Source organism: Pseudoliparis swirei, chromosome 18 (assembly GCF_029220125.1).
Source record: "Pseudoliparis swirei isolate HS2019 ecotype Mariana Trench chromosome 18, NWPU_hadal_v1, whole genome shotgun sequence".
NCBI lineage: Eukaryota > Metazoa > Chordata > Actinopteri > Perciformes > Liparidae > Pseudoliparis > Pseudoliparis swirei.
Genome location: NC_079405.1, coordinates 3,773,194 through 3,789,007, shown reverse-complemented (window position 1 = coordinate 3,789,007; position 15,814 = coordinate 3,773,194). Strand labels below are relative to the sequence as shown.

Genomic DNA, 15,814 nt, shown 5'->3' with positions numbered 1-15,814 from the left:
GTTACACCAACAAGTCAAGACCCTTCAAACCTCTCCACCTCGAGAGATCTGTTCGTTTAGTTTGAATAGATACATTCATGAAATATAGATGATAGATAGATAGATAGATGGATGGATGGATAGATAGATAGATAGATAGATATATAGATGGATGCATGATGGATAGATAGATAGATAGATATAGATATATAGATAGATAGGTAGATAGGTAGGTAGGTAGATAGATAGATAGATATAGATAGATAGATCGATCGATAGATAGATTGATAGATAGATAGATCGATGGCTGAATGGATGGGTGGATGAATGGATGGTTTATTGTTGTGCACCGACAGATATGCTAGAGAGGTTCAGGTCATTTATGTTCGCTTTCTCTCATTCCAGGCTTCCTGATTGTTTTCACCTGTCATCACACCTGTCTCCTATGCTCATCAGTGTCAGCCCCGCCCCTGATTGGTCCCACCTGTGTCTTGTTACCATGTGCTTAAATTCCCCTGTCTCCCAGTGTTCCTTGTCAGTTCGTCTGGTCTTTTGCCATGATCAGGTCGGGTTATGTTGTGCTCTTGAAAAGTTTTGATCCTCACTACGTGAGCGCTTTCATTTTGTTCACTGCAGAACCGAAAAATAAAGTACTTACAAATACTTTATCTCTGTCTCCGGTCGTGCAATTGGGTCCTACTTCCTAAGTGTCTGAGATCGTAACAGAACGAACTGACCACATTATGGACCCAGCCGACCCAAGAACGCTTCACGCCGCTCTGTCGGTACAGGGCGTGACGATTTTTCATCACGAGGAAAAACTGGACAAAGTCAGCCGGAAATACAAGAGCTGAGAGGACGCCAGGCCGGGTTCAGGAAGAATTATCTACACAGATGCAACAACTGGTTGCCCAAATGAATAATTTTTTCACTCAACAGACTGCTCCTCCGGTGACGTCATCCACAGCTGAGAATTTGCCTGTCAATACTCCAGCTGACGACCCAGGTCAGGCTTTTTCCTCCCCGTTACGGGTGGCTCTTCCGGAGAGATTTTCCGGAGACTCTTCGAATTGCAGAGCCTTTCTGGTACAGTGTGATCTGCATTTTCAACACAACCCAGCAGCTTTTTTATCTGAGCATGGTAAAGTGGCGTTTATTGTGTCTCATTTAACGGGAAGAGCTGCAGCCTGGGCTACTGCAGAATGGTCTAGGGACACCGAACTATGTTACTCATTGGCCGATTTCATAGAGACTATGAGGCGCATTTTTGACCACTCATCGCCTGCTACGGAGGCCAGCAGAAGACTGTTTCAAATACGTCAGCTCAACCGTCAGGTGGTTGATTATGCCATCGAGTTTCGTACAGCAGCAGCGGCCAGCGGAGGATTTCCAGCTCATGTTACCGGACCATCTGAGGACTACACTTCCGAATGACTCCGGTGAACCCATGCAGCTTGGAAGAACCAGGCTTTCTCTGGAGGAGAGGCAGCGCCACGGAGGGTTGCTGTTTCCCAGCCGGGTCATCAACTCGCTTCATGCCCGGGAAAAGATCGTGCTCACCAGTCAAAAGGAGGGCCAGAGCAAGTTTCAGACTTCTCCTCGACCTGTTACTCAGGTAGACATTTGTATTAACAATCAGACCATTGACCAGGGTGTGTTAATAGACTCAGGGGCTGACGAAAGCCTTATAGACTGGGGCCTAGTCAAACAGCTAAAATAAAAAACTGTCCTATCTCATCCTGTTAGTGCCAGTGCCTTAGACGGCCGCTTGTTGTTCACAGTTACCCATTGCACTGAGCCCATACAGATTACTATAAATAAGGACCATACCGAGAGCATGCAATTTCATATTTTTGAGTCGACTCAGCACCCGATTATTTTGGGGTTTCCTTGGTTGAAGATCCACAATCCTCACATAGACTGGCCTTCAGGAAAGTTAAGGAATGGGGAGAGGATTGTAAGGGCAGGTGTAAACCGCAACCTGTTAATGCACCAACAGACTCTAGTAGGATCATTATAGATCACCCTGACTATCCTGATCTACACAAGGTACCTTCCTGTTACCATGATTTAAAAGAAGCGTTTAACAAGTCTAAAGCCTTGTCGCTACCTCCTCACCGAGATTTTGACTGTCCCATTGATCTCAGCCCCCATTCCCAAGGGGAGACTTTACTCGATTTCGAGACCTGAGAGAACAGCAATGGATGAATACATCTCCTCTTCACTCAAATCAGGATTATCCGTCCTTCATCGCTCCAGCCGGAGCGGATTCTTTGTGGAAAGAAAGACGGGTCTCTGAGACCTTGCATAGACTACAGTCCACTAAATGACATTACGGTGAAGAACCGCTATCCTCTGCCACTCATGTCATCTGCTTTTGAACTGCTTCAACGGCCAAGATATTCACCAAGTTGGATTTAAGAAATGCATATCACTTGGTTAGAATAAAACAAGGGATGAGTGGAAGACTGATTCAACACTCAGAATGGTCACTATGAGTACTTGGTAATGCCTTTTGACTGTGCAATGCACCGCTGTTTTTCAAGCTTTTGTGAATGAGGTTTAATTCTTGAATATTTCAGTGTTTGTGTATCTGGATGACATACTGATTTTCTCCCCAGACGCTAAATCTCATGTTAACCATGTCCGCCAAGTTTTGCAGAAACTACTGGATAATCAGCTATATGTCAAGGCAGAGAAGAGTTCCACACAGAAGAGGTGTCTTTCTTAGGATACATAGTCTCACCTAATCATATCCAAATGGATCCTGCGAAAGTCAGTGCAGTATCCCAGTGGCCCACACCAGACTCCAGGAAAAAGGTTCAGCAGTTCCTAGGATTTGCTAACTTCTATAGGAAGTTTATTAGGAATTTCAGTTCTGTTGCTGCTCCTCTGCATGTTCTGACTTCTCCTAAGGTTCCTTCAAGTGGACCCCCAGGCGGATCTTGCTTTCAAACTTCTCAGAGATAGATTCACATCAGCTCCCATACTCACCATTCCAGATCCCCAGCGCCAGTTTATGGTCGAGGTGGATGCTTCCAATGAGGGAATTGGAGGAGTACTGTCTCAACGTTCTGCAGAAGACAACAAGATGCATCCATGTGCTTACCTGTCGGAAGTTGACAACGGCAGAGCGGAATTATGACGTGGGAAACAAGGAATTGTTAGCTGTAAAGCTGCCCTCGAGGAATGGAGACACTGGCTGGAGGGTGCAGAGCAACCGTTTTAGTCTGGACAGATCACAAGAATCTAGAATATATAAGAAAGGCTAAGCGTCTCAACTCCCGTCAGGCCAGGTGGACACTTTTCTTTAGTAGATTCAACTTCACACTCTCTTTTCGTCCCGCGTCTCAGAATCAAAACCCGATGCTTTGTCAACCACTTAGAGCCCAAGACCATCCTTCCACTTAACCGGGTGATCGGAGCCTTTTCCTGGCAAGTGGAGTCAGACGTTAAAGAGGCAAATGTCATGAATCCAGCGCCTAGCGAGTGTCCCAACAATCTGCTGTTTGTTCCTGAGGCTCTTCACCCAAGGTCATCCACTGGGCTCACTCATCTGTGCTATCCGGGAGTAGCAAGAACAATGTTCAGGATTCAACAACGTTTCTGGTGGCCATCCATGAAGAAAAGAGTATGTAGCGGCTTGTCCGGTGTGTGCGTGTAATAAGACCTCATCTCAAGTTAAGATGGGCTTGCTCCAGCCGCTGCCGATTCCCCATCGTCCTTGGTCACACATTTCGATGGATTTTGTGACAGGATTTCCTCATCCAGAGGCAAGACTACGGTTCTAACAGTGGTTGATCGATTTTCAAAATGGCTCACTTCATCCCATTGACCAAGCTTCCTCTGCCAAAGTCACCGCAGAGGTCATGATGAATCACGATTCAGGATCCATGGATTCTAATGATATTGTTTCCGACAGGGGTCCACACTTCATTTCCGCCTTCTGGAAAGAGTTTTGTCGACTCATAGGTGCCACCGTCAGCCTGTCATCAGGATATCACCCTCAGTCAAATGGACAGTCGGAGCGCCTGAACCAAGAACTAGAGACTACGCTACGTTGTCTCGCCTCCGAACCAGACCACCTGGAGTGACCACCTCACATGGGTCGAGGTTGCCCACAATACCCTTCCTACGGCGGCCACGGGTCTCTCTCCATTCCATTGTGTCAATGGTTTCCAGCCTCCACTTTTCCCTAACAACGAGGAAGAGGTGATGGTTCCATCGGCACATGCCATGATCAGACGTTGTCGCAGAGTTTGGGCTGGTGCTCGCCAGTCTCTTCTCCAGTTCAGCTCGGATGAAGGCTGTTGCGGACGCTCATCGCAGGGTCGCTCCTCCTACAGTCCAGGCCAAAGGTTTGGCTCTCTACCAAAGACTTACCACTCCATGTCGCCTCAAAGAAACTGGCTCCGAGATTTGTGGGTCCGCTTCCAGTGTCCAGAGTCATCAACCACGCTTGCAACTCCCAGGACCTTGAGAGTGCACCCAACGTTTCACGTTAGTAGAATCAAGCCGGTGTGAGAGCACACTTGTTCCCGCCTCAAGCCCTCCACCGCCCCAGTTCTTTGAAGGACAAGGTCCGTAAGCTACTGGAGGTCCGTAATAGGGAGGGCAAGCAATTCCTGGTAGACTGGAAGGTTACGGTCCTGAGGCTAGAAGCTGGATAGCTGCTTCATTTATCGAGACAAGACTCTTATCCACGACTTTTCAGCCTGGGCCATCACGAGTTCGCCCTAGAGGGGGGGGTACTGTTGTGCACCGACAGATATGCTAGAGAGGTTCAGGTCATTTATGTTCGCTTTCTCTCATTCCAGGCTTCCTGATTGTTTTCACCTGTCATCACACCTGTCTCCTATGCTCATCAGTGTCAGCCCCGCCCCTGATTGGTCCCACCTGTGTCTTGTTACCATGTGCTTAAATTCCCCTGTCTCCCAGTGTTCCTTGTCAGTTCGTCTGGTCTTTTGCCATGATCAGGTCGGGTTATGTTATGCTCTTGAAAAGTTTTTGATCCCTCACTACGTGAGCGCTTTCATTTTGTTCACTGCAGAACCGAAAAATAAAGTACTTACAAATACTTTATCTCTGTCTCCCGGGTCGTGCAATTGGGTCCTACTTCCTAAGTGTCTGAGATCGTAACATTTATGGCTTTTCCCACTCCTGTTTTGAAGAAAGACAAACATTTAATTTGGGTTAAACCGTTTGATTTTCTGCTTGAGCTTTGCCAAGTTAGTGAAAGCTCTGTTTGCTCAGGGTTGAAAGGGACCCGGAGCCCCCTTATGTTCCCAAGTCCTCAATGAGGAAGGGGTGGTGGTCCCTCCCCCTCCCCCAAAACACACTCTGGCTTTCACCGCCTGCCGTCTCACACTGACGAGGTCGCAGAACAACCCGGACCCTCTTCTGTGATCATGGAGACATCCGGAGCGCTAAGGGCCCAACAGCTCTCTGCTGGACTCTGCAGTCAGCGATGGAGGACGCACTCACAAAGAACTATAGTCCAAGTAAAAGTCCTGGATTGTACTTAATTATATATTACATCACATGTCATTTAGCTGACACTTTTATCAAAAAGCAACTTACAATCCTGTTACATTCATTCACCGCAGCTACAGGGAGCAATTCAGGGTCAAGTTTCTTGCTCAAGGACACATCAACTAGGGCGGGGATTGAACCTCCAACCCCCTGATTGAAAGACGGACTTGTTACCCACTGACCCATAGTCACCCTTTGCACTACATGAATAAGTTCTTAGCCTCTATAATAACGTCATTTAAGATGTCATTTGGTATTATGGATGCACTGACGACTAATTATCATTTTACCAAAACTTTAAAGCGGCAATCTCAAAATTAAACCAAAATTACAAATAAATAAGTTTTTAAAAAACACCACCAACATAAAGCAAAAATAAATCAATGTTGATCTTATACCTGAGAACATTAAATATTCAATAAGATATTAAACCAGCCAATGGAAACTCAGCATTCCCAAAATCTACAATTGTCTTACGTAAGACGATCGAAATGATTGACGAAGATGTTGAGGACAGGATGAGGACGTTGGAAGAGTTTATCGCCCCTTTATGAGTTTGAGTGCTGACAGTGAAGGATCTGAAGCTCCTCTGTGACTCTCGGGGTCCTAAGCAACGGCTCCGTCTGCCGATGCCTCGCCAGCAGAGCTCCATGTGGACGCGGCGCTGTTAGCGCTGCTGGTTAGCGCTGAGCCGTCGTCTCGGTAACGGTTGCCGTTGACGGATATCGTGCCGTGTACTTCCTGATCCTGAATGAAAGAAACACGACTGTGTTGTGGAGCACGAGGAGAGACGTCAACACTTCAATCAATTCTTTTTCTCCATTTCATAACACATCCGACTTGCATTGGTGGATTAAAGGAAGGATGATGATGCATTAATGACGCACATGTTCTGAACCACGCCGGACGTTTATATGCAAGTTGGCTTTAAGGAAACCAATGGCTGCACATTTTTAGAAAATGTGCAGCAATAAATGATATCATCGCCGACTAGTGCAACTCATGTCGCTGTAACATTTGAGATCAACTTAAAGGATCGAGTCGAGCTTGGTGAGCTCAGAATGTTACCCTGCTTTTTAAGCTAAGCATGAGCAGAAACTCAGGGGCTGTTTTTCTCAGTTCATAAAGAGCTGACAAGTTGGAGATACAGAGTTTATTTATGCAGGAAAGTGCATGTTAGCGTGTCCCGCTGGTTAGCTCACTGCCGCTGCTTTGCGCTGCTTTAGCTGCTTTGCGCTGCTCTCACATGGCGGCCACAGCTGAAGGCTGTCCGGATCTACAGCGTCGTCTCTGATACGTAGCTCCCACCCTCCGGTTCCCCCTCACTGGTAGCTCTGTTTGCACTGTTGCCGTAGTTTACGCTGTTAGCACCGTTAGCTCCTTCGCCATGTGGCGAGAGGCTGAGAGGCAAAAGAAATGCTCACAATCTCATATACAGTCAAATAGAATAATGTCCTTCACGTCTATTAGTTATAACAACAGTGTACACACAGCTCAATTAAGTTGCCATGAATAGTTCTTCAAAGAACCTATAAAGGTGTCTCAAAGAACCTTAAACATTTTTTTCTTGAAAGCACCATTTCCTAAATGGTTCTTCAGGAGGTGATGGTTCTTCGTAAAACCACAAAGCCTTTTAAAGAACCATTTAAGAACCATTATTTCTCTGTGTGTATTCACCAAGTTAGTATCTGAGATCTGGGACCACGGGAACCCAACAGTCGGACCTCTCTGACTCGTCTGACCTTTGCGGCCTTATAAGCCGAGTCATCACAAAAACTGCTGGGGAACTTCCTGCAGAGGCCGACCTCATCAGAAGTGTCTTTGGGTGGAGAGCGACCGGGTGGAGCTTGTGAGGCCAGATGAACACGGCAGGAGGTCCACTCAAAGGCCCCGGAAACCTTGTTGGTTTTAGACCGTACGGCCATCTTGAGCCCGCCGTTCAGCTGCGTCTCGGCTGGTTGTCGTGGCAACCAAGAAAGAGAGGAGGTTTGGTTCATCGAGGCGGCCGGCGGCAGTTCTTCCTCCCCTGCATCTCGGCCTTCTTTCTTCTCTCTGCTCGGCGCCCGGGGCAGCCGGTGGGAGGCGGTGGGTGTCGTGTAGCTTAGCAACTCCCTTGGTGGACGGCCATTGATATGCAGCTTTGTTTGAGCGTCTCTCTCTCTGAGCGGGGGGGGGGGCGCCTGAACAAAGCGGGCCTTATTGAAGCGGCCCCTCCTCCTTCCTTTTGCCCGGGCACGGCGACGTGGGAGGACACATTTTTCAGCTCAAAGGAACCCGAGACTTACAAACTTACGACAGCGGGTCCTGAGAGTGTAACTGGGGGGCCCCGCCCACGTCTGTGAAGGGCCTCCAGGTGTCCCCGGCCAAGTGAAGCCTTTGTGCCTTCAGAGGGGCCCGAGCAGAAGTCGTCTTTGTAGAACAACTCAAAATAATCAAACTGCTGAAATCAACAGCTTAATGAGACTAAATTGGAGCATTTGGTTTCTGTAATGTTATGACAGGTGGAACATCAGAGCACTCGACTTATTCTCCTCAGTTGTAGAAACTAGGAACTAAATTAAAGTTCAACTGTTTACCAATATCCAACTCAAATGGATAGAGTGAGCGCCTTCAGTGCATGTTAGCATCAGATTTCCGTCTGACTAAACTACAATATACAAAATGCACACAAAATACAGATAAAGGAGACTTTTAGCAGCAGTTTAAATGTCTACTTTTTAATTAATATATCTTGATCCATATATCTTGGCAGGATAATATCTTGCATGTACAGGATAGTATCTTCTGCATAGATACGAATATCGAGAGCCGTATGAGATAATCAATGATAAAAGGAATATCATCAAACTCAAGATCCATATATCCTGAGACACAGACAAGAGCACAACTGAATATAGGTATGTTTCATCAGGTTTTACATTTCTTAAAGATAATTATATGCATTAAAAGTTGTAGGAATAGTTTGTTTTTTAGATCAACATATTAAAGACAGAGCTGAGAAGGCGAAGCATTCTTGTCTCCCAGCAACGTGTTCACAGAGCGCCTGTGTTCATCATGGGAGCAGAAACTCAAAGGCCAACTGTTATTGTGACGCCGTGACCTTCAATCATTGAATAATGACTAAAAAGGAGCATCACGGTCGGGCGTGAAGCGCTTCCTCCTCCGGTGGGTGTGGAGCTGCATTCCTTCCAGCGGAGATCACAGGAAACATCTCGTCATCTCTCTTTAATATACAATTTATTCACAAGAACACGAAGGTTTAGGAACACGGGCGATTCTCCAGGAACAGGAAGCTCTTCTGTCTTTCCTCTTCATTTTGGAACAAACTTCTCTCCCCATTGTTTTGTTGCTCTATTGTCTTCTCTTTTCTCTCTGACTTGCTTTGAGCTCACGTCCGACTGGCCCCGGATGCCTGCAGATTTAAATCTGGAGCTTTATAAGAACATGTGGTCAAAAACATGGATTAACGCTTCAGTTTAACAAACTTTGAGAAGATTCTTGCTCTTTTATTATGTTTTATGATGTTCTCCAACCCTCACGCAGACCAAAACCACCAGTGAGATGTGTGTCTCTGTCGCTCTCTGCTCAAAGCTCATCGGCGGCTGTAGCTCAGTGGGGTAAGAGGGTCGTCCTGCAACCCCAAGGTTGTCGGTTCGATCCCGGGTCTCCCCATTAGTTGCAAGTCGAAGTGTCCTTGAGCAAGGCACTGAACCCCCAGTTGCTTCCCAGGCGCATCACTGCAGCCCACTGCTCCTTAATAACTAAGGATGGGTTAAATGCAGAGAACTAATTTCCCCTTGGGGATTAATAAAGTATATATCTATCTATCTTCTCCAAAATCTTTATCAACAACTCACAAAAATACACTGTCATTTAGAAACTAGAATGGGCACTCGGTAGAGCGCATACCTTCGCATATCACAAGATTGGGCATTGAATTATGAACATGTTGGCATTAGTTGCATGCCAATTGGATAGAAATTGACCCTGCTATGGTAAAAAGAAGATTTTGACCTTGACCTTTGACCCGATCGATCCCAAAATCTAATCAAATGGTCCCCGGATAATAACCACTCATCCCACCAAATGTCATGCGATTCGGTTTAATACTTTTTAAGTTATGCGAGTAACACGCATACAAATAAATAAATGGCAATCAAACATAACCTTCCGCATTTTCAATGCGAAGGTAATAAAAACACTCGGTAATTTACAAGAAAAGCTGGTCGCTGCGATCTTAGTGCGTTTGTTGGGGGACTACTTTCAGTGGCGGATTGATACCGTGCTTGGTGTGGGGATGGATGTGTGACGTCACATACTTCATATCCGGTCTATGCGTGTCGCTCTGGAGCGTTTCCAGCGTGGTCATCGTCCCTCAGAGAGCATCAGCGATCGCTTTGAATACTCTTTGGACCCCGATGGCACCGAGGAGGAAGGTGTGTGGCGGCTTCGGATACACACACTTGTTAGTTGATTACTCATCGTTGATTTTGGTCTTTTTACAGGATTTGTTGACAATAATGAAAATATAGAGTATCAGGAAAAATCCACTATGAACAACCATGAAATGTAAAATGAGAATTAATAAGAACACTTTCAGAGTTTCATCGACTAAACTTCAGCAGATGAAACTGTAAAACTAATTTATATCCAACATTTGGTTGAATACCAGACATTCAAAGAACACACAGAGGGAGTCAGCTGATGCAAAAGAAGAACATCTCAACTTTACTAGAACACAACAAAACAAGTCAAACTTCACACGTCGTTGTTTCTCACAGCTTCTACATTTCGACTGATCTCTACGATGATGTCACGTTTTTAAACCTGCCGTCTCAACAGTGACAGCAAATATCATATAAAAAAACAAAAACAGTTCAAGAAGTTCACAGAGTGTCTGCTGACTAAAAAAACTCATCCTGTTTTTAGCATTAAAGAATTATTAATAACTATAACTGGTTTCATAAAAAAAAAGTACAACTACACACACATCACACGTGGACGACACTACAGTCCCTTTACAAAAACACAAAACACAAAACGTCTATCGTCGTCGATCCAGGCGCTTTCTGCTGCTGCAGAGGCTCGGCACACGGACTCAGAACTCGGGCTCTTCCCTCAGCTCTAATAACACGGACCTCACAGCTGAGAGCCCAGAAGGTTCAGGAGAGACACGAGAACCTGCAGGCGGGTCGGAGGTCAAACCAACGAGATGACGAGTCAGCTGGAAGAGCTCCGGTGTAAAGATGTCCGTCACGGGGAATAAACCCGATCTCTGCTACTGTGACCGACATGCATTCGAATAACTGGCTGTCGGACTGAAATCGAATGATCCGTTTCATGTAAACACCTTTGTTCGACTATGTGCGGTCCGACTACGATCCGATTAACACGCCTGGATAACTCGATCCGATCCGGTTGATAATTCGACTATCGCGGCATGTAACGGTGAATTGGATTAGGAACTGGACTTTGCGTCTTTGCGCATGCTTGAGATCCCGCCGCCCTCCACCCCCCTCCCTCCCCCCTCCCTCCCATGTCGTGACCCGGAAGTCAAAAGAGTCGAAAGAGACGCTAATGTCACTATTAACATCATAGAGGGATGTAGCTTCGCCTTGCTCTCTGTTCGCCATCTTTCTCGAATGAGTTGTAATGAAAACAGCGCCACCTATCGTATCGGATATGACATGCTTTCAAAGGCCAATGATTCGAATGACTCACTGCATGTATATTGGGATAACAGCAGATCCCCCAAAAGATAGCATAGTCCGACTAAAGCAAGATTCGAATTATACCATCATGTAAACGCACTGACTGTTATTACAACTGATAAGAGATGAGAGAGACAACGACACACATACGAGTTGGGATCAAGTGAAAGGAGGGTGGGTGCCGTTCTGGGCCTCAGCAGGGGGTCCCGATGGCCGCCGCAGAGCCTTCCGGCGCCAACAGGCGCTTCGTCGTCTCGGAGGGAGACGGGGCGGTTGGGTACGGAGACGTGGGCGAGGACACGTTGGAGGCGGCGGTGGAGGCGGACGCCGACGAGGCGGAGGACGAGGCGTTGCCGCCGGGGAGGCACTCCTCGCAGCAGCAGCAGCAGCAGTCCACGAAGGCCTGGCCCAGCGAGCGGCACAGGCACAGCAGCAGCACCGGCGTCGCCGAGCAACGCGCGAACAGCAGGAACTGCCCGGCGAGACTCAGCGCCGGCAACGCCGCCGGCGGCAGGGCGGCCGAGACGTAGGCCAGCGCGATGTTGCAGACGCTCTCCGGCAGGCTGCACAGGACGTACAGGCCGGTGAGCGCCGTCACGGTGGAGCGCAGCCGGCGCTCTCTCGTGTGCCGCTTCGTCTTCTTCATCGAGGAGGAGGAGCAGGACGAAGAGCTGGAGCACCGGCCGGTCGCCTTGCCGGCGGGCCGCTGGGCCGACACTTGCCTCGTCACCAGGTCGCAGGCCAGAGTGAAGAGCAGCGGCAGACAGATGTAGCAGCCGAACATCCACCAGGCGCGCGCCTCGTGGTAGGTGAGCACCAGCGGGTACACGGCCTCGGGGAGCGCGGCGGACGGCTCGCGGACGCACACGTCCGCCGCGAAGGAGTCGCCCGGCCGCCTCGACGGGCCGGCGCCGCGCCGGAGGAGCTGCCACAGCAGCAGCTCGGGGGCGGCCAGCACCATGGAGCCCACCCAGATGACGGACAGCTTGGACAGGATGGACCGGCAGGGCTCCGCCTGCGGCGCCCGGGAGGGGCCGGCGGGCGCCGCGGCCGCGTGGAAGCGATCGATGCTCAGAGCGCAGAGGCTGAACGTGGCCACGCCCAGAGAGGTCACCTGACGGAGGGAGGACAGAAGGAAAGGTGACCACGGGAAACATCGGTTCACAGATCGGCGCTCTGAGGAAGTGGAACAACTTTTGGGTTGCCGGGTTGAGAGAAACATCCTCTGCCACCGGTTGTCATCATTTCAACTTTGTTTGAGAGAAATTGTGTTTTCTTATCTGCAGCACAAAAGTTCTATTTTATGGACAATAACTAAAAAATAACATTAATTAATTCTTCTTTCCCAGTGGCACTGTAATGGGTGCATTATTGGTATCAGCGTTGAAACTCTAGAAACGATAGATACGCAGCTCAGCTTTTAAACAATAACATCCACAAATAACAAAAAGCCTTTTACCTCCACAGAGCGATAACGATTTACGGCTTTTCTTCAGCCTTGTTGCCCCCCTGCAGCCACATTACCCCCACGACAGTAATAAGACCTGTTCAGTAAGAATCGCCTTAGAAACCGGAATAAAAGCAGCCAGAGGGAACAGAGGGGCCCGATGTTGTGACCGGGGGCCGCAGTCGGAGCCTCGTGCACATTAATGTCGGCCGCCTTGGCCCCAAAACACAGACTATCATTACCCAGACGTGTCCTCCCTCTGCGAGTGCCTAATGACCTCAAATGGCTGAAGATAATTAACACAGAGCTCTAATTAGCATGCAAATAGTTCAACTCTAACAGAGCAGGGGGGGGGGGCAGCTGGCAGCCTGACCCGCTTTCAACCCGCCTCAATACAGGCGGTTAAAACCCGCTAAAGACCACTTTGAGAACCTTCATTAATTAGGAGGAAACTCCTTTGGTCATTAGCATAAAAATAGTCTGAGTAACCACAAATAGGGGGGGGGGGCTACTGCACACAAGCTGTTATTACAAATGAGTAAAAATCCACTTCAGTGAGTTTAAGCTCTGTGGACATTGGGAGCTGGTTTGGAGCCAAGGACTCCACGGGTCGGCCATGTTGTCCCTGAACCAGAGGAGGAGGAGGAGGAGGAGGAGGAGGAGGAGGAGGCCTCCGGGAGAACCCAACATGGCCACCAGGCGGCCGGACGCTATCGCCACGCCAGGATAAACTACCAGATTAATTTTTGAAAGTCCTTTGAGGGCCGGCGATACAGCAATACTTCATATTCAGAGCCTCAAAGGAGTCAATTCACAGAAAGATAAATAACAACTATTTTGAGGTTTTAAGTCAAATTTCTTGCAGAAATGCAAAAAAAGCAAGAAAAAAAAGCACTTTCTCTGTTTTATGATGTATCTGAAAAAAACTAAACATCTAAAAATGTGACCTTGGACTCAGGCAAAGTAGGACTACTAAGTAGGGCCTAAGGAACTCAGGATTTGACTATTTTCTGATATTTTACAAACAAAGCAATTATAAAAATTAAAAAAAGGTTATCTGAATAATAAATTTTAAAAAATCAGATAAATAAACCTGAGTTGTACCCTCGTGGACATTTTCAGTTCTTCTCAAACAAGAAACACTGGGCCCTAAAATACCCTAAACATCTTCACTTTCAACCTGTAAATACCCTCCTAGACAACGACGCCTGTGATCCGTTGTTTGGCTCTGTGAGCTGGGGAAGAAGAGCCTCTTCATGGCCCCCAAATGAAGAGCCCAAACAGCTCATCACGGCACGTTTGCTGGAACCAAAGGCTGCTGCTGTCTGGACGGGCAGCGGGACACAGACGGCCATTCATCACCGGCCTGTGTGTGTTCTGAGTCTCTGTGTTCAGCTGCGAGTGTAAAACAGCACTGACAGTGTGAAGGCAGATTCGGGGGATTGATTAATTTATCGTCACATCAAGTTTGTTTTGATCTGTTTAACTTATTTGACATCTCTTTGGCTCGGGGCTGGAGCCCACATGTCACACTTCAAGACTTATAGGAGCAGTTTAACTTGGGGTCAGCAACGCTAAAACAATTCCATGATTAAACAGGAAAGAAAATAGTCTTTAATTGATATATCGCTTACTTTGGGGGGTTTTCAATCAATAATATAAACCAGTTTATATAATCTTCTCCCTTTTATATTGTTGAAAACTGAATGTATCCGAGTTTTGGACTTTTTAAGTCACTATGAAACTTTGGACGTTTTAAACTTTTACAAAGTTTATCGAAAAATTAAAAAAAAATCTAAAATTGATCAAAAACACCACTTAGAATATAAATGCTTAGTTTTATGCAGCACTGTTAAAAAAACAACCTTTATTTATAATAACTGTAACTGTTACTACCGGTTGTTTACCTCAATCACTGATTTACAAACCTGTTGACCGGAAGTACAAAATATATATTATTTCTATTCACAATTTGTATTAATTTGTTTACAGTAGAACGTTATAAAACGATATTATAAAAAAACTAAAATATTCTCCAACATTTTCTTCTCTTCTTGTAACTTGTTCGTCAGAAGTTGAAGTTGACTTTGAGCGAAACGACCGACACGTAAAGCGTCTCCTCCTCCTCACCTCCACATAGGGCACGAGCCGGCACGACAGGTCTCCTAGCAACCTCTTCAGGGTGAGCTCGTGGAACACGACCACGGGCAGGCAGAAGAACAGCACGAGGAAGTCGCAGAGCGCGAGCCCCGCCAGGATGCAGTTCCACGCGCTCTTCAGGTAGAAGTTGTGCCACACGGTGCACATGAGCGCGAGGTTGCCCACGATGCCCGCGGCGAACAGCACGAGCGCCAGCAGCATGATCGCGTACGCCCAGTAGGAGCCGTCGGTTACTGGGAACAGCGGGCTGAGGAGCCCCGACCGGGACGAGCCGTTCCCCGGCCGGGGGGAGGCGGGTACCCGCGGCGTGCTCGTGAAGTAACCGCTCGGGTCGTCGCGCCGTCTTGGAGGCGCGTGCCCGCTCGGAGAGTCGGGGTCTCCTCTCCTGAAAGTCCCGTCTTTGGCCCCTCGGGCGACTCGCTGTGAGCTCTCGGCCCGGTCAAGAGGCGCTCTGCCCGGGGAGGAGGACTCCGGTGACCCCGCAGCCGCCGGTCCTGCGTCCTCCGCCCGCCGCGTCTCCAGAGCGGCTCCGCGGACGTGACGGAGCTCCGCGGTCCGCAGACAGAGGAGCAAAAGAAACAAAAGCGGGCTCATTTTTATTTGTTTTATAGCGTTGAACTAAGCGTAACAAGCCCGTGTTATCTGTCTCTTTTACAGACATGTGCTGCAACAAACACCGGAGTCCTGAAAGACAACATAAACGAGTCCATAAAGTAGTTCCTCCGGTCCTCCGTCCTGGTCCTGATGGAGGAGTTCACAGTCTGAGCCGGACTTCAGCACTTGTTGTGCACCACTCAGCATCAAGTCTGAATGCAACTTCCGGTTTACTTTTCAAAATAAAGAAAACCGTAATTTGATATAAAGTGACACTTTAATTGAGCATGAAGATGGTTTTAAAATGAACAAAACGACTCATTTTGTTGTCGTTTTAACTTCTTTGACAAAAATGTTTTTGCAGCAACACTTAAATACATAAAACATAACA

The 15,814-nt window shown here is 47.6% G+C and overlaps 1 protein-coding gene across 1 annotated transcript; it reads right to left on the bottom strand.

The window, feature by feature from the left end:
- Nucleotides 1-11,065: 11,065 nt before the first annotated feature.
- Nucleotides 11,066-15,642, bottom strand: gpr37l1a (G protein-coupled receptor 37 like 1a). The gene is made up of 2 exons (XM_056437948.1): nucleotides 14,800-15,642; nucleotides 11,066-12,336 (listed from the first exon to the last, which is right to left on the bottom strand). Exons 1-2 carry the CDS (start codon nucleotides 15,421-15,423, stop codon nucleotides 11,416-11,418), a joined length of 1,545 nt encoding a protein of 514 aa, XP_056293923.1. The 5' UTR covers nucleotides 15,424-15,642; the 3' UTR covers nucleotides 11,066-11,415.
- Between the last annotated feature and the right edge of the window lie 172 nt (nucleotides 15,643-15,814).

Bases quoted from the DNA above. Each gene is read 5' to 3' on its own strand.
- gpr37l1a (XM_056437948.1), bottom strand. From the start codon at position 15,423: ATGAGCCCGCTTTTGTTTCTTTTGCTCCTCTGTCTGCGGACCGCGGAG. The intron at 12,337-14,799 runs GTGAGGAGGAGG...TCCCTCCGTCAG, and splicing joins GGCTCGTGCCCTATGTGGAG to GTGACCTCTCTGGGCGTGGC.